The sequence below is a fragment of the Dermochelys coriacea genome, chromosome 3 (assembly GCF_009764565.3).
Source record: "Dermochelys coriacea isolate rDerCor1 chromosome 3, rDerCor1.pri.v4, whole genome shotgun sequence".
In the NCBI taxonomy this organism is placed as follows: domain Eukaryota; kingdom Metazoa; phylum Chordata; order Testudines; family Dermochelyidae; genus Dermochelys; species Dermochelys coriacea.
Genome location: NC_050070.1, coordinates 5,581,134 through 5,604,178, shown reverse-complemented (window position 1 = coordinate 5,604,178; position 23,045 = coordinate 5,581,134). Strand labels below are relative to the sequence as shown.

General features: G+C 48.6%; 1 protein-coding gene across 10 annotated transcripts in view; it reads left to right on the top strand.

Moving 5' to 3' along the window:
• The window catches only part of EFR3B (EFR3 homolog B), a 169,036-nt gene that overhangs the window by 52,674 nt on the left and 93,317 nt on the right, over positions 1 to 23,045 (top strand). For 8 of the 10 annotated variants that reach the window (XM_043510039.1, XM_038396987.2, XM_043510042.1 and 5 more), the window contains exon 2: positions 22,068 to 22,144. In XM_043510039.1, the coding sequence (XP_043365974.1) occupies positions 22,068 to 22,144 (77 nt within the window). Of the gene's footprint in view, positions 1 to 8,209; positions 8,284 to 22,067; positions 22,145 to 23,045 lie in introns of those variants that run through there. The other 2 variants (XM_043510038.1, XM_043510037.1) reach the window with 2 other exon arrangements.

The following is a 23,045-nucleotide window of genomic DNA, read 5'->3' as shown; positions in this document are numbered from 1 at the left end:
TGATGAGCTGATCTTGTTCTTGATGGCGAAATGAAAGAAGGTTTTTCTGCACTTTAGAAATCCCGCTCCCTTGACGCACGGTGTACGTGACTTGTGCTACTAACCATGGCTGCTACTTACATGGCTATTCAAAGGCACAGTCAGGAAAAGGGCCTTGGACAAACAATCGTATGATAGAACCATGCTGAGCTTCCGGGCAATGTCACCGTCTGGTACGGCAGCCAAGCCCCTTCATCTCTGTGGGGTGTGTTTTTAATTCCTCTTCTCTCTGAAGACGCAAAGAGCGGGGCTTGATTCCAAGTCCATTGAAGTCAACAGGAGCCTTGCCACTGGCTTTAGCCAGCTTTGGATCTGACCCAGTTTGAAGAGGAAGCATCTCCTCTGCACTTTACTGTTGGGAACATTTTCTTATAGCTCGTGCCAGGCTAAATTCTCAGTCCCACCCCCCAGTATGGATACAGTCTTTTCTTAGGGTCGTATCCTGAATGGCATTCAGCACTCAAGTTGCAGGTGCTCAGCCCATTTTGGGATTAGGCTTTTCATTTACAGAGACTTCTAGCTGTGTTGTTGTTGCAATCCTCCTGGCTCTTTTAAACTTGACTCAAGATGTCTGGACAGATCCTCAGCTGGGGATAAATTGGCACCGCTCCGCTGACCTTGATGGAGCTGTAACTATTTACAGAAGCTGAGTCCATTGTCTCTTTGTGCTGGGAGGAAGGGAAGGAATCCTGTCCCTGGGGTGAATGGAGAAGATACTGTTCTGTCACAGTCTTAATTTCTACAGTTCTTAAATTGGTGGCGTCCCCTCTTACAAGCTACTAAATAAAACCCCAGAGAAAGATGCTCCAAACGCCCCGTTTATATTTTACCTTGTTGCTCTTCTTGAGGGAACACACACTTACACCGGGGAAAGGCAAGGAGGCAAGTCCACAAAGGCATTTGCAGAATGTTTCTCTGATCACCAGCTGTGGGGCTGATCCAACTGCTGCTAAAATCTACCATCTCGCTGATAGAGCCTGCCAAATGCTTGTCAGTGTTTTTTTTTTTTTCCCTGCTGCACTGTTGTTCTGGGATCAATTCTCCGCCCTCTGTTCTTTAAATATTCAGGGTAAATAGGCCAAATCCCCTGAGATGGGATATTAGATGGATGGGATCTGAGTTACTATAGAAAATTCTTTCCTGGGTATCTGGCTGGTGAATCTTGCCCATATGCTCAGGGTTTAGCTGATTGCCATATTTGGGGTCGGGAAGGAATTTTCCTCCAGGGCAGATTGGAGAGGCCCTGGAGGTTTTTCGCCTTCCTCTGTAGCATGGGGCATGGTTGACTTGAGGGAGGCTTCTCTGCTCCTTGAAGTCTTTGAACCATGATTTAAGGACTTCAATAGCTCAGACATGGGTGAGGTTTTTCATAGGAGTGGGTGGGTGAGATTCTGTGGCCTGAGCTGTGCAGGAGGTCGGACTAGATGATCAGAATGGTCCCTTCTGACCTTAGTATCTATGAATCTTTAAATGGCTTGAAGATCATTGCCTCTATCTTTCATCCTATGCTAGGATAGATAGATGGTCGTCTCCTCAGCTGATTCTAATGCTCAATGAATTGGTTAGCAGAAGGCACCCATTGGAAAGACATCACTCTTTCTCCACCAAGCCAGGGAGCTAAACTGCTAAGCAAGTCAGTAGAAAAGAAAGAAACCAGTGTAGCGGGAGCTTAGTTTTTTCCTAAGACCCTCATCAGACACGTAAACTAGATTCTGCTAAGCAGATTTAGAAGAAGGCTCTAATTCAACCTGGTTTAGGTATGGCATTTATGGCAAGCATTAGGGGAATGACCTTCATGGAATATGTGGTTTCATGAATGTTTTACGCATTTATTTCTAATTCGAGTGCCCTCATTTTATGTATGGAGTTTACCTAATGCTACTCCATGTGGTGGTTGGACGCGGATGCTATCGAAATTGGGGAGGAGAGAGACTAATGCAAATGGGCACTATGTCAAAGCACTGATGATCCATCTGAGGGCTGTCTGGTGGCCATCCGGTGAAATGGCTTGTGGGTCTGAGTACAGTTCTCAGGAGACATGGAGCCCATCACAACCGCCATCACAGTTAGAATTGATTTGCGTCCCCTTCTTGGCTGGATGTTTGGTGGCCACATTGATTTTCGGGTTCTCCAGAGTGAAAATAATATAATCTCTTTTCATGTTCTTCATGCTGAGGGACAGCCCCAAGTTGGTATAAACTGGCCTCCCTCCAAAGAATTCAATGGAGTGATGCTGATTTGCACAATTTTAGCATCTGGTCCCCAAGCATCTGTTCTGCACGCAGAGTCCATGGGAGTTTTGCACACAGTTCCACCGCACGATTATAGCCCATATTACAGTGCCTAAAAAAGAAAAGGAGTACTTGTGGCACCTTAGAGACCTAGACACCCTCATCATGTGTGTGCCAGAAATGCTAAGGGGGTCTCTGCTGTGGCATACAATAGTTAAGTCTCCTGTGTTATTTTGGTCTAGTTCTATTTGTTGGGTTTAGTGTATGGGTGCTGGGTGGTGCTGCTGGCTTGTGATGTACAGAGGTCAGACTAGATGATCCATTGTGGTCTTACAGTCTGACAGACCCGTCGCTACGGCATGGCCCCAAGGAGGTGAAAGGAGTAGTAGCTCCAAAGCAGTCTCTGAGAAGAGTGGGACCAAGGCAGTGGCATTCCCCATTCTCCAAGGCTTTGGAAGCCCCTCTGTATGAATGCCATGTGGTGAGGGTTCTCTAGAGTGCCAGCTGGAGGGGGAGCATGGCCAGGGTAGAGCAGCTTTATGAGGCATCCCAGGGAGTTTGAGTGGGAGTTAATGGGGACGCTGTCACTGTTGATTCGTGCAGTCCACTCTCTCTGCCATCCTCAGGGACAGAGGGTATGGGCATGGAGGCAGTGCCAGTGTGGATATTGGGAGCTATGAAGGATGGTGAATAGCAGATGCCCTGGCTCTTTGCATAGATACCCCATTATCCAGAGCGTTTTCCTGAGGCCCTCGGACATGTGCAGTCAGAGGGATGGGCTTCCTGCCCTCTCTGTGGCCCCGTAGTTTGTCAGTGTCCCAGGAACTCTGCAAGCGGCCTCTGCCTCTCCACCATAACTTCCAGGTGTGTTCTGCAGGTGGAAGTGATCATGCACTACATGTTTGGGTCAGCGTCACTGCCTGGATGGGCCTGGCAGTAGGTCTCCAGTCCGTTCCCCTGCATCTGAGCTGGGTTTATTTCACTCTCTCTAAACCATCCTCAATATATGGGCCCTAGGTCAGGCCTGATGGGATCCTTCCACGTCCCTCCCGGGGCAGCTAGCGGCTGAGGAACACGCTCTTCTGCCTGGTATACTGCTTTCCCCTCTGGAGAAAGGCTTGTCACTTCCTGTTCTGCCCTTGCCATCGAGTGACACTAATTGGTCCCTGCCCATGTCAGAACATCCTTGCTCGCATCTTTGCGGGCTGTTCCCGTGCCTCCTCCATCATGTTTTCTCTCCGGCGAACATGCCCCATCCCGTTACCTTCTCCTCTGAGGACTTGCTTCCCAGCCCTGGTGCTGTTGCCATTGATGGTTGGTTGTTCTCTGATTTGTCTGCGCGGCTTCCAGAGCAGAACTCAGCGCTGAGGCCCACTTGGGGCCGGCTGGAGCAGTGTAATTGGCTTTGCTTGTTTTTCCACCTGGCCAAGGCCCTGTCGCTGTCCTCCCCTGGCCCCATTGTGTATTTGCATTTGATTTATTCCTTCCTTCGTGAGCCACTTTCCATTGGCCGGTGATGAATCTCATTGCGTTCATGCCTCTTCGAGTACATCAGAGCCATGCGGTGCTGAATATCCCGTGTTCAGAGCTGAATCCCGATTTAGTTCAAAGCTGGAGCTTGGGAGTTTGAGGCTTAGTCAGGCCTAGGGGTTTGTGTTAAGGGACACTGAAATTGTGGACGCTGTTCTCCCTAGGGTTTAGCCCCATGTAGCCGAAATCTGTGTCTCATCACTTGTGGGATTTCTGCTGTCTCAGATAAATCTTGGGAGATCCGCTGTCCTGGTGAGCTTCCTGCTAACATGGGTTGCAGCCAGGCTGGATCCGGAAAACAGGTCCCTGCTGGTTTTGGACTTTTGCCCAGTCTCTAAACTAACAGGTGCAAGATTCAGCTCCACACACACACACACACGCAAACTTGCCATGTGTGAAGTTCAGAGGGCTTCAGAGCTCTTCTTTTAATATCATCTTCCAAAGGCTTTGTCCTCTTTCCCAGCTTCTCACTACGTATCACTTGGGCAGGGGTCTTTTCCACTGCAACCGTCAACCCCTTACTGGAAAACCGGGATTAGCATTGGGTTCAGGCTGGGGCTCCTCAGGACTCACTTAACACTGGCTATTGAATCCGTTCCATAGCCATCCTAGAACCTGCATTTCTCTGATATCCGTGCGAATGCCTTGTGGAAGACAACGCTTCCTGGTGGTGCAGGTGGAGGAGTGGACGAGGGGTGGAATCATGCCCTGTTGCATCTGTTCTATGAATAGTCAGAAGGCTTCTGTGTCTCCAGAGGTATTAAGGCAACGCCTTTGGCCGGCACAAACTGCATTTTGAAAGCTAAAAATGTTCCTCAGCAGATGCAACCTGCTCCAGATCCAGGGCATAGTGACGTCTAGAACCAGTAAACTGTTCGGATGCTCACTGTATGTGCCCAGATAAACTTCTGTGAGGTGACTCTGTGCTTGGTGTAGGAAGCTGTTAAACTCTTGTAGTGGGCTGTTGTGAATGAAGTAATAGGACCGGCTCCCCAGCTGGGCTAAATTGCCGTACTCCACCATGGACTTCTCTGCAGCCCTGCTGATTTACACCAGGTCCCCGAGGAGGGCAGATTTGAAGTGGCTGGAGTGCTGGTGGAGCTGTCTGAGTTGGGGGTGGAGCAATCGCCCTTTCGTGTGAAGCCGCATTCGCCACATGCTGGAGGCTGGTGTGTCTGCGTCAGTATCGCAGTATCTGTTGTTCAGATTGGCCAGTTTCTTTCTTTGCTCTAGAAAGGAAGTAGTTTTCTCCTGAAGTGGAGCCCTGGGGCTTGTCCTTCGTCAACAGCAGAGTTGGTTTGTCACCAAATGGAACTGCAGCAAGCCACAAAGCATGGAGATCGATTTTAGAAACAGGAAATGTATTTAACAGGTTTCAAATAAAGAAATAGCTCATGCAGACACCAAAGCAGCTAACTAAAGGCTGTAATCCTGAGCAGTGTGTTTTGGGGCTAAATGACCATAATCATCCTCTCAGATCAATGTTCTTGGCACTAAAACAACAAAGCAGAAGTTTCTTCTTACCTAACCTTGCCCCAGGCACAAACGTGGACGGAATCTCCTGTGTTTTACAGCAATGGTCGTGGGGAGTCACTTGCAGGTTTAAACTAGTGTAAATGGTGGATTCTCTGTAACTTGAAGTCTTTAAACCATGATTGAAGGACTTCAGTAATTCAGCCAGAGATTGGGGGTCTATTACAGGAGTGGGTGGGTGAGATTCTCTGGCCCGCAATGTGCAGGAGGTCAGACCGGATGCTCATGATGGTCCCTTCTGGCCTTAAAGTCTTTTGAGTGGAAAAAAAAACCTGAGTTTAACTGAAACTACACGGCCTGAGACACAAATCCGTAGAAGCCCCACCCACCACCGAAGCCCTTCCTGCAGGATATCCGGTTACATAGAGTTTGTCCTAGTTATGTCATCTCATTGACTGATTGCAGCCTAGTAGCAGGATACTGTTTTGAACAGCTTTCATGGGAGGTAGGACATCTAGTGCTCACGTTTATGGATTGACCCGAATCGTGTGTCTCTGTGCCTCATTTCCCCCGGTAAAAAGGGGATAACTCTTCATGTACCCCTTTAAAGACTTTAGGATCCTCCGCTGCAAAGCGCTATGCATGTGCAAGTATTTGTGCTACTCCCTCTCTCCCGGGTTTGCATATACCATGTAACCTGCTGGTGCGTCCTGTGAGCTGTGGGAGGTGTATCCTGGGGCAAGGAGTAAGAGATGCTGCATTGGTAGAATTCCCCATCTTGAAGTGCTTCAGGGGACATGGGCAGGGAACTAAAGACAAGACTTTTAGGGCTTTGTGACCTAAGGGCTTGTGCTACGTGGGTGTTTTGAATTATGGTCCCCCAAAGCAAACTTGGACTTCTCAGACAAATGTGGAAAAAAAGACTGGGGATCTTCTCCCATGATCATTATGCATCTCAGTAACCACAGTGTAGTTTACTTGGACAGGATCAGGATGGCATAGCAAGGAGAGCTGCCGGTCAGGATTGTGGTGCATCAGCAGAGCTGTGTGTTTTGGGAGCAGCAGGAAGGGGGAGGACTGGAATAGCAGGGTAGGGTTAGATGTAGGGTTGCCAGTCCTCCAGGATTGGCCTGGAGTCTCCAGGAATTAAAGATTATTCTTTAATTAAAGATTATCTCATGTGATAAAATGTCCAGGAATACATCCAACCAAAAATGGCAATCTGAGCTAGAAGTCCAGTTTGAGATGCACCATAAGAGGCTCATGAGTGGATCCAGCACTGCAATATGGAGGATGGGGCAGATACTGTGGGTCAGGATAGAGCAGCTGTGTACAGGAAGCTTGCCTGCTGCTTCCCAGCTCTCTCTGTCCCTCCCTTGTGTCAACATTCAACTCCTCCAAACTGCAGAGGAATGCATTTCATTTTCACTCCTGCAGTTCCTCTGCTGTTTTTAGGCTTCAGCATAGAGCAGGCAAAACGCCCCCTCCGAGTGACCGTGTGAAACACCAGCAGAATAAATCAGCTTCCTCAAGAGGGTTCTGCGTTGTTACAGCCCAGATCCTTCTGCTTTGCTGCCATCCAAGCTGATTTGGTGACTTGGCACATCTGCTCCAGACACGTAGTAAAAGCTCACCTTTTACTTATTTATTTAAAACGCTGCTCGCTGGGCTGGCCTCCCGAGATGCCCCTCTCCTCCCCTGTGATGCTCCCGGGGGGAGGCAGCAGGCATGCAATCTAATTCAGCTTCGGCAGGGACACTTCTGTTTTGCAAGAAGTGCGTGTCAGCCCATCAGACGTGGTCTATCGATGTAGCGGCTAATAATGGCCTTATTTGGTTGCTTGGTTCTCTCTGCAGCGGATTCGTGTGGTGAGAGCCCCACGTTGTACTGGACAATATTCCACCTGACTGGAGGTACCTTCCTTAGTCCTTGCTTCCGGTTTATTATGTGCCAATAATGGATATGCATGTAGGTGTGACTGCTGCTGGGCTAGACTCTGATCTTACTTCCATTGGTGTGTAGCTGGAGTAGCGTTAGTGCCATATTCTCAGGTCAGGTAGGACTTTCTAGGTCAAACCCAACATCTTCTAACCAACAGCCAGCTAGTGCAAATCAGAGAGTGCTGGTGTCATGTTCCCATGGAGATGTACCTGGTCATTGTTATGGCAGTGACTCAGAGAGAAAAGTACCAGCAGTTTAGTCCCCAGTACCCTCCTGCCCCTTCTCCGCTTTCTCCTGCCCCCCCTACCTTATCAAGTAATAGTTTGGGGTTTTCTGTCATGCCTGAACAGAATCGCTTGTGGGATCATAACTCGGCTGAAGTGAGGGATGGGAAGGAGAGACAGATCCCAAACAACGAAAAGAGAGGTGACTAGCTCCTGAATGTACAGGAGTCCCTTGACAATGAATTGGATACTTAATGGAAATGGTGCCCGAAAGAAACTCTGAAAGGAAACCTCCCTTTTCATGCAACCTTTGGGGTATCTTCTAATCCTGAGGCAACTTTTTGAGACTAGCCAGTGTGTAAAGAGCTTGGAGAATCCTACAGCCCACCTGGCCTAGGCATGGAGCTAAATTCACCACTGTCCTTGGAACAGGTGCAGCTCCATTAACATGCCAGCTATTTCTGCCAGCGGAGAATTCAGTCCATAGGAAGGAAATGCAGCCAGAAAAGACCTTCCTCTTTCACTGGGAAACGGTGATTTTAAATAGACACCATTGAGACCATTTGGTGGGCAGCACTTTGACAAATCGCGGGCAGCTGCATCCCAGAGGCGCCTGCTGGGACACACAACTTCCTGCTCAGGCATTGTTCGCCTGGGCACAGTGAGATGAAAGTGACTGTGGTCTGGCTGACGGCTGACTGCCTTGGCTCTTGGTACAGAGTGACACTGGATGGAAATGGGCTGTTCTTGCTGTCTCGTGTTGCTGCCCAAGGGCTGGAGGTTTACAGTCCTCGATCACGGCTTCACGATCCAGCCCGGGCAGATGGACGCCACAAGTAAATCAGGTTTGGGACTGGGAGACTTTGTGTGCCTGCCTAGACGCTGCGTAGTTAGCTCTTTATCGACCTCAAAAGGTTGCGTGGGATGCTGCTGCCGAGCTCCTTCCTTTCATAGAGATTTCTCTGCCTCTTGCAGAAGCTTCTGGTTGGTATCCCTGCCCATCCCCCAACCCGCAGTGCAGCCTCTTGTGTTTCGGTTGTTGCTGGTCCTCTGTTAACAAAGCAAATCGAACAAAGCAAATTTCTCTAACTATTTTGTAAAGGCCTGAAGTTTGGCTTACATGAAGCTCAGGTCCTGCCAGTGCCCCTAGCCCTGGGGGCTGATCCATGAAAGGAGAAAATGTAACACCTTGGTCTTGTTACTGATTGTAATGAAAGGAGCATGGGAATTGTCAGCCTGGATCACAGCAGCGGGTTGACCTAGACCCATGCCTTGTTTCCAGCAGCTTCAGCGGAAGGGGCAAAATAAAATAAATAAAATGAAAACTTTGCTGTGGAAATTTCCATTGTGCTTAGGGGAAGTTTCTTCCTAGCCCCTCTCAGTACATGACCTGAAGCTTTAGGGCTTATATTAGAGGTCACCTGAAATTTTCCATCAAAACTGTTTTTTTTTTCCAGTGGAAAGCGGGTTTTCGGCTAAACAAAATTTTTTTGCAAAAAGTCTTACTTTCTGCAGAAAATTTGATCTTTAATTTACAAAAAAAAGCAAAAAAAAACCAAAACAAAACAAAGCCAAAATGTTCAGTTTTTGGCCCAGCAATTCCAATAGGAAATGCTGCCTGGATGCCTCTTGGGAGTTGTAGTTTTGGTGCCTCAGGCCTCCCTTTTCCCCTCTGGCTTGGGTCACCCAGCTGGATTACATCTTCCATGATGCACCATGGCAGCACAACTAGAAGGCGGACCGTATCATGGGAGATGTAGCCTGGCCAAGGAGTCCATTCTGTAGAGAAGCATGGGGGCCTGAGGCACCTGAACTGTGTCTCCCATAAGGCCTTGGGGTGGGCATTTCTGAATCAAACTTTTTGGGTTTGGGGCAAAAAATTTAGTTTTCAGCTAAATTGTCATCAATAAACTGAAGTTTTCAGTAGGCAGGAAAGTATTTGCCATACAGCTGTGGTTTATATTCCTTATATATTTTTTATCCTATCTAGCAGGTCTGTGGAGTTTCTCTTCATTTATAAAATGAGCTTTAATGATGATGAAGATGGACAAATCTCTGTCCTGTAGGTCTGAAGTTAAGCTGGACCAGGCAAAATCTAATCCAGGGACTTTTACAGTATAGCTAATGGCTGTTTCCATCATTAACAAGGAGGATATTCAGTGAAGGCCCCCTGTGCCATCTGCACATGGAGGTGCTCTAGTGGTTTGAACATAGAACTGGGAGCTAATAATGCCTAAGTTCTGATCCCAGCTCTGGCGCTGACTTGTCCTATGGCCTTGGGGAAGTCACTTTGCCACTTGGTTCCTCAGTTTCCCCATCTACAAAATGAAGAGACTAACTTATCTCACGGGGGCTTGGGAGGATTAATTCGTTAATGTCCGTGAAGTGTGTCTAGTCAAGCACTAGATAAGGGCTAAGCCTGATTATGCAAATGAGGCTCAGCCCTCTGGATCCTGGCAAGATGCCAGTGCAGCCCGCCTGGTGGGGAAAGCTTGGATGCCCCGAGATGAAAGAATAAAAGAGACTCTGCCGTCCCCACAGTGTGATGCCTGTGCATTACAGGCAGTGCAGGCAGCGTACAAGCATGTCTCTCCCAGCGGGAGGGAGGAAGAGCAAGGGGAGAGTGGAATTGTAACTCTTGTCTTCCAGGCTTTTTAAGACCTGCTGTGAATTTTTGGACTCCCATTGGCTCTGTGGAAACATGACAAAAATCAGTGTGCAATGGGGAGCGGGTAATTCTCGTAGAACTCATCAAATCCTCAGTGAAAAAACCCTGTTTACAGGGGGTCTGCAAATGTATTGCGGAGGAGGGGGAAATGCATACCAGGGTTATGTGTGGAATTTTATTCTATTTGGGCTGGGAGCCTGCACCCAGCACCGTGGTGTCTGAAACCAAATGGCAAGGGGTGGTGAGACATTCGGTTGACAGGGCAGGGTGGTAGGGAGCTTTTCAAACCTGCCCTCTATGCTATAGCGCCCATCACAGGGGTGTTGTGAGGATATAAACACAGTCAAGAATGTGAAGTGATTTGGGTGATGGAGGCCATGAGATGGGATTGGGAGTGCTGAACATAAGCCCTATATTGCAAATGGAGATTTCCCCTCTAGCTCAAGTGGTAGGAGCCTGGGATTTTGGATCGGGAAGCTCTTGCGTTTATCCCCCCTGTTGCTCTGAAGTTCTGAGTGGCTGCAGCATGCAGCGGAGTTACACGGGCGACTGGAGCCCAGATTTGGGAAGTGGTGCTCTCTCCAGACACATCTGTTTGCTCGGCACCCACCTCCGCATCGCGGGGCTGCTGTTCCATGCCGCCAGCGCTGACTGCAGTACCCGCTACGCTTGCTAGGGGCTGCTGGCAGGAGCAGGCCCTGTGCAGCCAAGGGCTCGCCCTCCCTGCCCCCAGTCATGGGGCATCAGCTGGGTAAGCCCATCCCAGGGGGAAGAGGGGAGGGGAAGGACGGACGGATCCCTGGAGAGCAGCCTCCTCCCCTGCCAGGGCAGGCAGAGGGAGCTGAAGTGTGGAGGGAACAGGGGCTGGGCCTGGGGCCTGCCTGGGAGATGGGGGGCAGAAGCCAGAGTCGTTCCGGGAGGGGGTGGCTGCCATGTACCAGGGGAAGGGGTTAGGAGTTGGGGAGCAGTGCTGGTGGCCGGGGGAGCAGGCGGTTGCTAGTGAAGGTCAGAGGGGGCCAGGCCTCGTGCCAAAGGGTGGGAGAGGGAGGTCTGTGGAGCCGCGTGTTCGGTCGCCGGCACGGCCGACTCCGCCCTTGGTCTTTCTGTGGCAGGTCCACTGAGTTCCGTGCGTTTCACGGGGCTGGGTCTTTCATAAGGCAGGATTCTTATGGGGGAGATCCCATGGCACTTCTTGGGACCATAGGGGTTTGCCCGGCCACCCCATGGTTTGTAGCATGCTGTGTGCCTGGCTCTGCCTGCCATATGCTCTCCACCCTCAGTAGCTGCGTACCAGCGGTGGTGGGTGAAGTGATCCCTCTATAGGGATATGAGCCAGGACTTTCTTGCATTGGCAGCTGCTTGTGACGGCCACAACCCTGCTTCAGGGAGGGAGAATCAACTTCATACGATGATCAGGGCTGCACAGGAGAGGCAGCTGGTTTGCAAGGGCTCTACCAGTGCGTCCTGCACCTGGCTGCACCCCTTTATCTAGGCAGCTCATTTTTGGGGGCTCCCTTATGGAGAAAAAGTTGCAGGCACTTTGCTCTACTGCAATTATCCCCCAACCTATGGTGGGTTTTCCACTGCGGAACTTGTCTCTACGGGTCTCTGCTTAAAAGCGATGCTGTAGAACCAGAGCTGAATCGGTGTAAGACCTGGTCTGTGTCTGTGCTGTTGTGTGCAGTGCTTAATATACGGGGACCCCAGATCCCTACTGGGGGGCCCTCTAGGTCCTACCACAATCTGAATAATTAATAATAATAATAATCATAGTAATGGGTCTGCTTGGCTCTTAAAAGCAATTTAAAAATGAGCTGATTGAATTCCAGTGGGACCTGTTGGCTGTGTCCATCCATATGGGGATGTCGCAAGTACATGATGTCCCTGGGGAGGAGGGAAAGAATCTATTATTCTTGTAAATTTTGTTAACTTCCCAAGTTTTTTCCTGATTAATAACCTCCCCCTCCCTCTTCCCCCTTTAGTGTTTGTACCTAGGCTATTTTCCTTCCTGTCAGCAGGTTTGGGGAGCTTTAAACATTTTGTCCTGACTGCTGCTTTTCTTTAAAGGCATCTTGAAATCTTGTGTTTCCAAAAGGAAGGTCATGTCAGGTGATGGAAAAAGCATTGGACGTAATTATGCTGTTAATATTAATGGGTTTCAGAGTAGCAGCCATGTTAGTCTGTATTCGCAAAAAGAAAAGGAGGACTTGTGGCACCTTAGAGACTAACAAATTTATTTGAGCGTAAGCTTTCGTGAGCTACAGCTCACTTCATGCTGTAGCTCATGAAAGCTTATGCTCAAATAAATTTGTTAGTCTCTAAGGTGCCACAAGTCCTCCTTTTCTTTTTGGTAATATTAATGGGATCCTTGATGCATCTGCTGCTCAGCATCCTTCCCCACAATGAATAGCTGCAGTGAATCAAGGCTGCAGCTCGGTTGTACTAGCTCTTCTCCCAGGGCTTATGGGGGGGTGGGAGGGAAATCTGAATTAGACCTAAAAATACTCTGAAGTCACATTTATGGAGATGAGATAATGTATGATGAGACTGTGGGGGATGAAGGGGACCCAGATTCAAAACTAATGGGATGATTTACAGGAAGAGACTTGGAGATTCTAGACACATGTAGAGGAAGGGCTTGTGAACAGATGAGCCAGTATTAGGGAGCTAGCCTTGTCTCTGGTGCAACTCCAGTGAAGTCAAAGGGCCAGCTCTTTAGCTGGTGTGAGTGGGCGCAGCTCTAGCTAGCTCAGAGACTCAGACGGTGTCAGTGATGCACATTGTCAATGCGGAGACGAGATAAATCATGTAAAGAAGGTATTAACTCAGAGATCCGAGACAAGGGGAATTTATTAGGAGGCTTTAAGAGATCATAAGACATGAGTTTCAATGTGAATAGGAAACAAGAATTTATTAAGAGGCCAGATTGAAGGTACTTTGTATTGGAAAGAAAGAGAAATCGATAACTCTATCTGAAGGAGGAAGCAGGAGAGAGGAAGCGAGCAATTGTAAGGAGAATTACAAAAATCAATGGTGGGAAAGGCACCAAGGGGCTCATCAGAAGAGTGTGTAAAAAGTCCAAAGGGCAAGAGAGCCACACTGTCGTTCACCACTATTCATGCCAGTTTCACACAGCTGCAGCAGATAGAGCTTTTTGAGTCCCGCTACCCTTGGGATTGCAGGTAGCAGTGGCTGTAGGTTTGGCAGACGCTGTTATTCACAGTGCCTTATTTGCTCAGAGGCGATGCATTCAGAAAGCAAGCAAACACATTTCAGGAAACAAAACAGGCCCATGACGTAGACAAATTTGACCTAGACAAATTAGAGGATTGGGCCAAAAGAAATCTGACGAGGTTCAGCAAGGACAAGTGCAGAGTCCTGCACTTAGGATGGAAGAATCTCATGCACCGCTACAGACTAGGGACCGAATGGCTTGGCAGCAGTTCTACAGAAAAGGACCTAGGGGTTACGGTGGATGAGAAGCTGGATATGAGTCAACAGTGTGCCCTTGTTGCCAAGAAGGCTAACGGCATATTGGGCTCTATAAGTAGTGGCATTGCCGGCAGATCGAAGGATGTGAGTGTTCCCCTCTATTCGGCATTGGTGAGGCCTCATCTGGAGTACTATGTCCAGTTTTGGGCCCCACACTACAAGAAGGATGTGGAAAAATTTGAAAAAGCGGAGGGCAACAAAAATGATTAGGGGGCTGGAGCACATGACTTATGAGGAGAGGCTGAGCAAACTGGGATTGTTTAGTCTGCGGAAGAGAAAAATGAGGGGGATTTGATAGCTGCTTTCAACTACCTGAAAGGGGGTGCCAAAGAGGATGGATCTAGACACAGTGGTAGCAGATGACAGAACAAGGAGTAATGGTCTCAAGTTGCTGTGGGGGAGGTTTAGGTTAGATGTTAGGAAAAACTTTTTCACTAGGAGGGTGGTGAAGCACTGGAATGGGTTACCTAGGGAGGTGGTGGAATCTCCATCCTTGGAGGTTTTTAAGGCTTGACAAAGCCCTGGCTAGGATGATTTAGTTGGGGATTGGTCCTGCTTTGAGCAGTGGGTTGGACTAGATGATCTCCTGAGGTCCCTTCCAACCCTGAGATTCTATGAAATCCTGGAACGCCAGAGCCAAGGGCTGGTGCGAGTGGCATATGACTTCATGCGTTCCAGTGTGACCAGAAGCTAGTTCCCATTAGTGGCCTGTTTCTAAAAAGGAGGGGGAATTAAGGTAAAGGATATTGATCACTTGTGTTTCAAATTTTCTGAGCCCTTTACAAAGTATGTTTACAGCAGTCACTTCTTCAGCTGCTGCTGACATACAGCCACCTCTGGGGGAAGGGGAGGGGGGAAGGGGACTGCAGCAGTTGTATAACACAGAGTGCTGCTTGGAAAACAATTGTAGTATAGTGTATCTAGCAAAGGGAATTTTAGGTAGGCAAAATACCTGATCTATAATACTAATAGCACCTCTTGTCCAAGGATCTCAAAGCATTTCGCAAATATTATTCACTTGAGCCCTGCAATGCCCCTGTTGCAGCACAGATGGAGATGCAGAGGCACTGAGAAGTGAAGAGACTTGACCATGGGGCACAGTGAGGTGTCTGTGGCAGAGATGGGACTAGAATCCACAAATGTTAAATCCCCCCTGCTCCTGCCACTAGACAACACGTGCTCAGCATAGCCAAGGAAATGGGAGTGATCTGAATGATTCCCAACAGAGGCTCTTCTTTCTCGGCACCACACCAGTGAAATACCTTGTCTCCATGATCAATTGCTCTGCCATGAGGGATACAGCAAGATCCTGAGGACCTGGATATGGTACAAGGCCAGATTATCCCTTTATCACTTCCCAATCATTTAGAAACAGAGCATGACTCTGTAGTAGTGTACAAAGAAACAAGGCATAACATTGATAATATCCCATGATTATTATACACCAGCTGGGCTATAAACACCTCTGACGTGAATGTGCTGAACGGAAACTCTTTGAAATGACTTGCCCTTGGGGCTGTGCTGGGAGAACCTGTGGGAAACTTCAGCTGGTGCGGAGTGCAGCCTGCATGTGGCTCAGGGAGTATTTGATGCTCCGTCTCCGTGGCCTGCGCTGACTCCCAAGTGATTTATCAGATGAAGTTTAAGGCATTGGCTTTGACCTGTAAATGGTGTAAGTCCTGGCTCTGGAGAGATGCCATCTCTCTTCATGGGATCCCTCAATGTTTGCTATTGGGTGCTCAGACTTCTAGCATCCCCTTTTAAATGGGGGATGGGCTGGTGGTCCAGTGGGGCCTTCCTCTCTGGAAGGGGCACCACCCTGGATTTGTGGCCCATCAGAGCACCCTGCAAGGTCTGTCTAGCCTCCAAGGCTTTTGTGGAAGGGGTGGGGTAAGCTGGATCCAGGTGGCTGGAGTGGGGAGAATTCTGTCCCTGGTGGGCCGGACTGTTTCTTTGAGGCCATAGAGCCACCTGAATGGGCGTGTGTGTGTGTGTGTGTGTGTGTGTGTGTGTGTATATATGTGTATATATATGTATATAAGGATACAGAGCTCTTGGAGCGCTGGGCATTTGATAAATGTAAACGATTTAATGTTGTGGGTTGGCTGCTCCATTGATTGCCTCAAGAATAATTTTGCAGTGCTGGGTGACTTACTTCAGTACATTATCAGCTGGGCTGTGGTATTTCCTGTGGGTTAAGAAACACCCATCAAATAAAGGCACTTTTTACGGTGAAAACTGGCTGCGCCTACATAATAAAATCTTACATTCCTATAACATCTTTCATCCTGAAGGGTCCCCGAAGGAATCAGTCTAGCAGCCTGTGTGGGGCATTGTGATGGCTGTTCATTAGTGCACAGCAACAGTTAAGGACAGGAAGTGAAGGATAATACTGTATTCAGAGGAGACTGGAGGGGGAAATTTGAGAAGACGGAATGTCGTTCTCCGAATTGGAATCTGATCGGGACACTGAGAGATGCTGTGGGATCAGGAATTCAGCATTCTGTCTTGTGTGCCTGAGATTGTCAACACGGGGGCCGATCAGTGCCAGTTGGGATGTTCTAGGAGGTGGTGTTTAGTTGCTAGAGAAGGGGACTGGGGGACAGGGCTCCAGGGTGTCACTCCCAGGTCTGGTACTGGCTCTTGGTGACCTTCACCGAATCACTTCTCTCCGTGCCTTACTTTCTCCATCTGTAAAACAGGGATAGTCTTTGTCTAACTATCTGACTTACATGGCCCCTGTCAGTTTAGTGTCTGATCACCTCCCAGTCTATAATGCATTTATCCTCTCAACTCCTCTGTGAGGTAGGGCAGTGCTAGTGTCCCCCTTGTACTGGCACAGAGAGACTGAGTGACTCACCCAAGGTCCCACATGAAGTCTGTGGAAGAGCAAGGGCTTGGTCTCCCAGGTAGGCACTCTAACCACTGGCTCATCCTTCCTCTCTTAGTAATACTGACCTTGAGATGTGTTGTGAGGGTCCATTGTTGTCTGTAAAGCACAGTATCGGGGCAACTCTTTCCTATGTTTCTTGCCATGTGGATGCTTCTTCACTAGATCTCATCAGATTGTAACATTTGGCTACCACTGATATGGAACAGATTGGGACGGGTGACCTAGAAGAAAGAGGTTCCATAGTCTGGTGCCACCTCCTCTCCCTCTCCCTTCCCCACCCCCCCCGGCTATCTCATCTCCTGCGTGTGTGATCTTGTGTGTGAATACATTGGTCTTTGTATTTTTAAAATTCTCTTTGGTGACACCTATCAAGTTGCTCATGTTCTGCAGAAATGATTGAATGTGTTCTTGTGAAGATGTTGGACAACTTCCTTGGGAATTTGTTCCTTAATGTATTTGCTTAGATTGTTCCTGTCCTTGCTTTCCTGCATGCGGCTTCTTTGGAGAGACAAAAGGGGGTAAGCGGGCGTGTGCGTTGAGGCTACTGGGTACCTGTTTTCTCTGCTGAGCAGGCCCTGTGCAATACTATGGAAACATCATCACTCAGTAGGGTGATCAGGTATCTTGTTTTTAAAGGGACAGTCTTGTTTTTGGGGACTCTTTTTCTTATATAGGCACCTATTACCCCCCACCCCTGTCTCATTTTTTCACAGTTGCTATTTGGTCACCCTATCACTCAGTGAATAGAGCTGAATATGAGTGGTGACTCTTTGTCTAAACATTGTACTCAAGTTGGTTGATAGAGAGAGGTTTTGACAGGCAAGTTGCAAAACCGAGGTCAGGTGGGGATGCATAAATATTACTGTTTGTCTTTGTGGTAAGATCTTTTCTCAGGGCGGGCAGAGAAGAGGGGAGCTAGTAACTAAAGTCTAGTCTCTTTCCTGTGGTATAAGAGAAGGTCAGAAGTCTTTAAACAAGGTTGGTTTTATGGTCTCCTTAGAGGTTCCTTGATTAGATTTTGTGGTCTCTTTAGATGGTTCCTATTTGACCACAATACTCTGTGGGATGACCCAGTGCCGTTTTAACTGGACCTCTGTTCAGGAAATAGCCAGTGCTGGCATGGACGATCAGACTGGTGCAGGATCCCTTTGGCACTGAGGCATTAGTGAAATTGTAATGACTCACCTCTTTGAGAGACACTTCCATTAGCATGCCATTGGGACCTTTGGATGGTCAGGAATATATTATTGGGAAGAGTCCTACGTTGGCAGGGAGGGTGGAGAGAGGAAGGACTAGATGAACTAATAGGTGCATCCTCTCTAATTTCAATGGGTTGTATTCTGTTCCATCTGTCGCTGATTCTGTAATACATGCTGTCAACAGTAAGGGACTAATCAAACTCCTGACCAGTATGACTGGACAGCAGATGACTTTTTTTGTATTGGTGGGCACCTATTGGATGAGGTGATCTGATTACACACCAGCATTTTGGTGCAGGGCCCAGTGATCCGGTGCTTCATCTCTTGCCCATCATTTTGTGTAAATAACGATTTACTTAACCTTATGTAATTAGTTGCTTGCGCTGTTTCCGGTTGGGTGCATTTCCTTCTGTGGCATTAGTAATACCTCTGTGGGGAGTGAATTGCTGAATGAAGTCCTTGGCGTATGCCTTTTCACTGCATGCCATGGAGGTAATACTCTTTGTTGAGAACATCCACCCAGGTTCTGATTTCCCTTGCACTTGTAAATCTGCAGTTGCCCCAGGGCTGCGTGACTTGCACTAGAAAAATGTGGATCTTTGTCCCCCTCTAATGGCTGGTCCACATGAGTGGATAAGAGTCTACTACAGCTAGTAGCTGGTGGAGTTACTACTTTAACTCAAGGAATAGAACAGGGGCGAGCAAACTTTTTGGCCTGAGGGCCGCATCGGGTTTTGGAAATTTGTATGGAGGGCCGGTTAGGGGAGGCTGTGCCTTGCTGTGCCTCCGCCCCCCCTTGCTTCTCGCCCCCTGACACCCCCACCCCGGTATTCCTGCCCCATCCAACCCCCACTATCCCCTGACCGCCCCCAGAACCCCGTCTCCCACCGCCCCATCCAACCCCCCCGGTTCCCTGCCCCCATTCAACACCCCCCCGTTCCCTACCCTCTGACTGCCCCAACCCCATCCACACCCCTGCCTCTTGACCAGCACCCCGAACTCCCCTGCCCTCTGTCCAACCCCCACTGCTCCCTGTCCCCTTACCACGCAGCACAGAGCACCAGTGTCTGGCGGCGCTACAGCTGCGCTGCCCAGAGCTTTGCGCCAGTGTAGTGCAATAAATTGCTCTCCGTAACTGCTACCAGTAGCACATTCCTACGTGGAGCAGTTTAATACATGACACTGTCAGCATGGTGCGCTGAGGCTGCGGGGTGGGGGGACAGCAGAGGAGGAGCTGGGGGCTAGCCTCCCGGGCAGGAGCTCGGGGGCCCCGCAGGAGGGTCCTGCAGGCCGGATGTGGCCCGCGGGCCGTAGTTTGCCTGCCTCTGGAATAGAAGCTCATGCTTTTAGCTTGAAAGGGTTTAGACTCAAACCATGTTGATGACCAAGGCAGGGGTTTGTTGCAGCTATAGGGGAAGAGAGGGAGGAAATATGGGGCAATGGCACAGGGACTGTGGGTGGGTGGGTGAGTGGGTGGAAAATGCTGGGGGAAAAGAGAGAGCAAAGTAGCTTTGGGGAGGAACCAAAGAAAAATGGGGAGGAAAAAATGGAGTTAAACCAAGGATGGATGCCAGAGGACAAAAACAGAAAAAGCAGAGGAAATAAACAAACGAGATGAGGGCCGGGTGATGAGCGGGGGAAAGGCAGAGAAGCTGGGCAAGATGCAGCAAGAGCTTTGGGGCATGAAGTGAGATGACATCAGGTGAGGTGTCATCCACTGCAAGTAGAGGCAGGTCCAATCAAGGAAGGTTGGGAACCGATGAGCTCTTCAGAGCAATCTTCTCTACTGCTACTCATGCATAGGCGGGCTGGGGAGGGGACTGTCCCAATGAGCAAACTGAGTGGGTCAGCAAGATGCATGTTGAGAAACGCTGCAAACTAAGATCTAGCTTAATTCAGCTGCCTTTGTTGATGCCAACTTGTCACTCCTCATGTTGTTGTCCCAGGAAACTTAATGAGGAGAGACCCAAGGTCTGGAGATCAGCCCTCTCTCACTGGAGGTCTCCGAGCGCAGTTCTGTTAGCGTTATTTGTATAGCACTCAATATTTGTGAAGTGCTTTTACTGGCAAGGAAGAACAAGCCACTATTGGTGTTCTACTCATACTGTGTATTTTAGTCTGGATTTTTGATTGGTATTGGGCATTTATATAGCGAACAAGAACACCCAGAAGGGAGATAAAACCTCATGCTTCATGCTTTAAGCTAATCTCTAACTAGTCGGGGTTGGGATGAGACCGCCGCGGGGGCAAATTATTTCACATCTGCCTGTTGCAGGGTTTATTGTGCTTTCCTCTGAAGCATCTAGACTGGCCACTGTCTGGGAGAAGACTTTAGGCTAGATGGACAGGGTGGGTTTCATGGCAGCACGTCTTCATTGGCATCGGTGGAGTCACAGTCGGTGTAGCTAGCTGGGGGTCTGGGCTATGAACTTTAGAGATTGAGTTCTACTAGTTGCACATACCTTTCTAAGCGAGTAAAATCCCAGCAATCCTACGAAATAGTATCCTGCTCGTGTGCCTGTAAATTGCCTGCATTGAGGGAATTAATATTTATTTCTGCTTATCTAAACCTTCTATGTGACAATCCCTTCTTGCCACCAGTGCTAAACACGAGCAATGTTTATGGTTTCACGGGGGGCAGTGGGGTTACTGGCATGAATAAAATTTACTCCTGTGAGTCAGGATTATAGGACCGGACCCTGATCATGCAGGTATCTGTAATTTTCTCTTGTAACACATACTGAATTTAATCTGGATCGATTCTCTTCCCCCCCCACAGCCAAAAATCCACCTCCTAGTCTGCCACCAACTGCATTCTCCATCTCTCCCAGCTCTAATCCCATTTAAACCCATCCCCCCAGGTAAGATTGGGCGAATACATAACCCTTGAAGGGTGCCCTGGAAACTAACAAACGTGGACTCTCTTGGACCAAGTGGGAAGTGAGTTACAGGACCAAAGACTTTATTGTGCAGTCAGCACCCCTTCCATCTCTTCTGAGGCCAGCCCAGGACTTGGGGGGTGTGGGAGGGCGTTCTGTGTAGTGACAGCAGATAGCATGAGCTGTGAGAGTCACTTAGGGGCCAGTGAGCCAGAGAGAACCATAAGGACAGCCTGTGTCCAGTCATCATTACACCTAAGCCTTGTCTCTTTTTTCTCTGCCAGGAAGAGTGCTTCATTAGCTAGGACCACAAATGCCTCAGCACTTGTCCCCCCCCCCCCCCCCAGTTTTCCTGGCTGAAATGGCTGGCCGTAGCTTTTAGCTTTACTACTTCAGCTGATTGCAATTAATATGCAGCTCATGGAATTCAGGTCCTGGTCAAATCACAGGCATTCTTGCCAGCTGAAGGGAGATTGCCTTGTGGGTGACCTACGGTGCAACCTTCTGTGCCTAACAATGTAAGAGGATCTCAGGTCGCACTGTTGCCACAGTCAGAATCTGCATTGTGTACAACTGTGAGACGTTTTCCTCCAGAGTTCTGTGGCAGCAGCTGATCAAAGTGACTCAAAAACAGGTTATTTAAAGACAAGCGTTATTTATTCACCCAGAGGTACATAGCAAACAGGGGAAAGAGATTGACTAACAAAAGGCCTGTCCATCTGGATCTTACCAAAACTTTATTCTTTCTTTGCAAGTGTTGGGTAAATTCCACTCAGCCCAGACACCCGACTTGTGGCCTTGGAGATATAGACTGCCCCAGCCATGTTCTCCCAGTGTGTCTCTGTCAGAGACTCATCTCCAGCTATTGCTGCCCACTGCTCCCTACCCCCCACCTCCTCTGTAGGCCATCGTCTTTAATAGTATAGTGCCCCTTTGACTCTAACTTGGGCCTGGGGAGAATTTAACCTGCTAACCTGTTTGGAGCCCGGCAGGTGGGCATTTCCCAATTAATGGATCCCCCATCGTTCCCTTAAAGACCGTGGATATTCTCTCTCACTGTACAATATGTCATTGTTTCATTACCTGCTTGTTTTCCCCCAGTGGCCTTTTTTGATTTAACTCCATGCAGTCGGGCAGGATCATATCCAGCAGGTAAACTGCAGAGCATAGGATATTCGTAAAACAACAAAACAGAGAGCTCCCTCCTGTTCTGCACAGGGCTTCCGGTGTTTCCCTTGTCTTCTCAGTCATGACATTTTGCGGTGGCATTAATCTTCATGATTCATCCCTTTGCAGGCACTCGTGGCCCCGAGCAGTCGCTGAGTAATGCTATGAGTGGTGGTGGTTTTCTTGTTAGCAGGGTATGTGTTTTCTGTCAAACATGCCGTGGAACCATCTCCTGTGTTTGGAGCACATCTTTGGCTCTTGACGAAGGATATGTCATGAGGAGGACCGCTGCCCTGTTGCATTGCTGACTAGCTTTTCCTTTCTTTTCCAGGTGTGTGTGGCTGCTGTGGTGCGTTGCGTCCCCGTTACAAGAGGCTAGTTGACAATATCTTTCCAGAGGATCCAGAGGTAAATGAGCTTCCTGTTTAATTTAAGCACAATAATTTAACAGCCCCCTGCTTGCTGGAAACAGTCCCAGAATTTTCACGTTTCTCCTGTGTACGGGATTGCAGGGAACTCACTGTCATTCAGGGGTGTTCACCTGCATGCCAGGGGAATGCTGTTGCAGAAGAGGTGATCTCTTAAGGCTCCTCCGGGCTGTACATGGAGGATTTAATTTTCTGTAATCTGCCCTTAATTTTTGTTAGAAGCATTGTGTGTTGGTACCAAAAGCCAAAGCCCCTACCACCTGAGCTATAATGGCCTCTCTGGGTTTGTCTAGACTAGGGTTTAATGAGATTTGCCGTCAGCTCGAGGTGATAACCACACTCTAAATGCTAGTCTAAACACTCCCCAAATATTTGTTTCAAGACACAAGTGTGTGTGGGTTACCCCAGGCTGAGTCCTGCCACGAACATTAGAGGAGTGTTTAGCCTAGTGTTTATGATTACGTTCGTTAACTTGAGTTAATTGCAATCAGGCGCATGTCCGTAGCACCGTTTGGCCCCAGATTTGGAAGTACTGGATGCTAGTGATTTGTCTCAAACTCACTCAGTGGCAGAGCCATGAATAGGAGGAACCTAGGACTCCTGGCTCCCAGGACTGTCCTAAACAGTAGACAACAGAGCCGGGAATACACATCACTGCCAAGTTTAAAAAGCATCTCACATTGGTTGCTTATTTCCCACATTATGTCACAAGTCTTTGTTTGATATCTGTTCCACTTTAGCTGTGACACTCTGAGTATGTTTTCCAGTCTTGGAGAAGAGCCCTGTGTAAGCTCAAAGGCTTGTCTCTCTTTCATCCACAAAAGTTGGTCCAATAAAAGATATTACCTCCCCGACCTTGTTTCATTGACATCTACGTCATT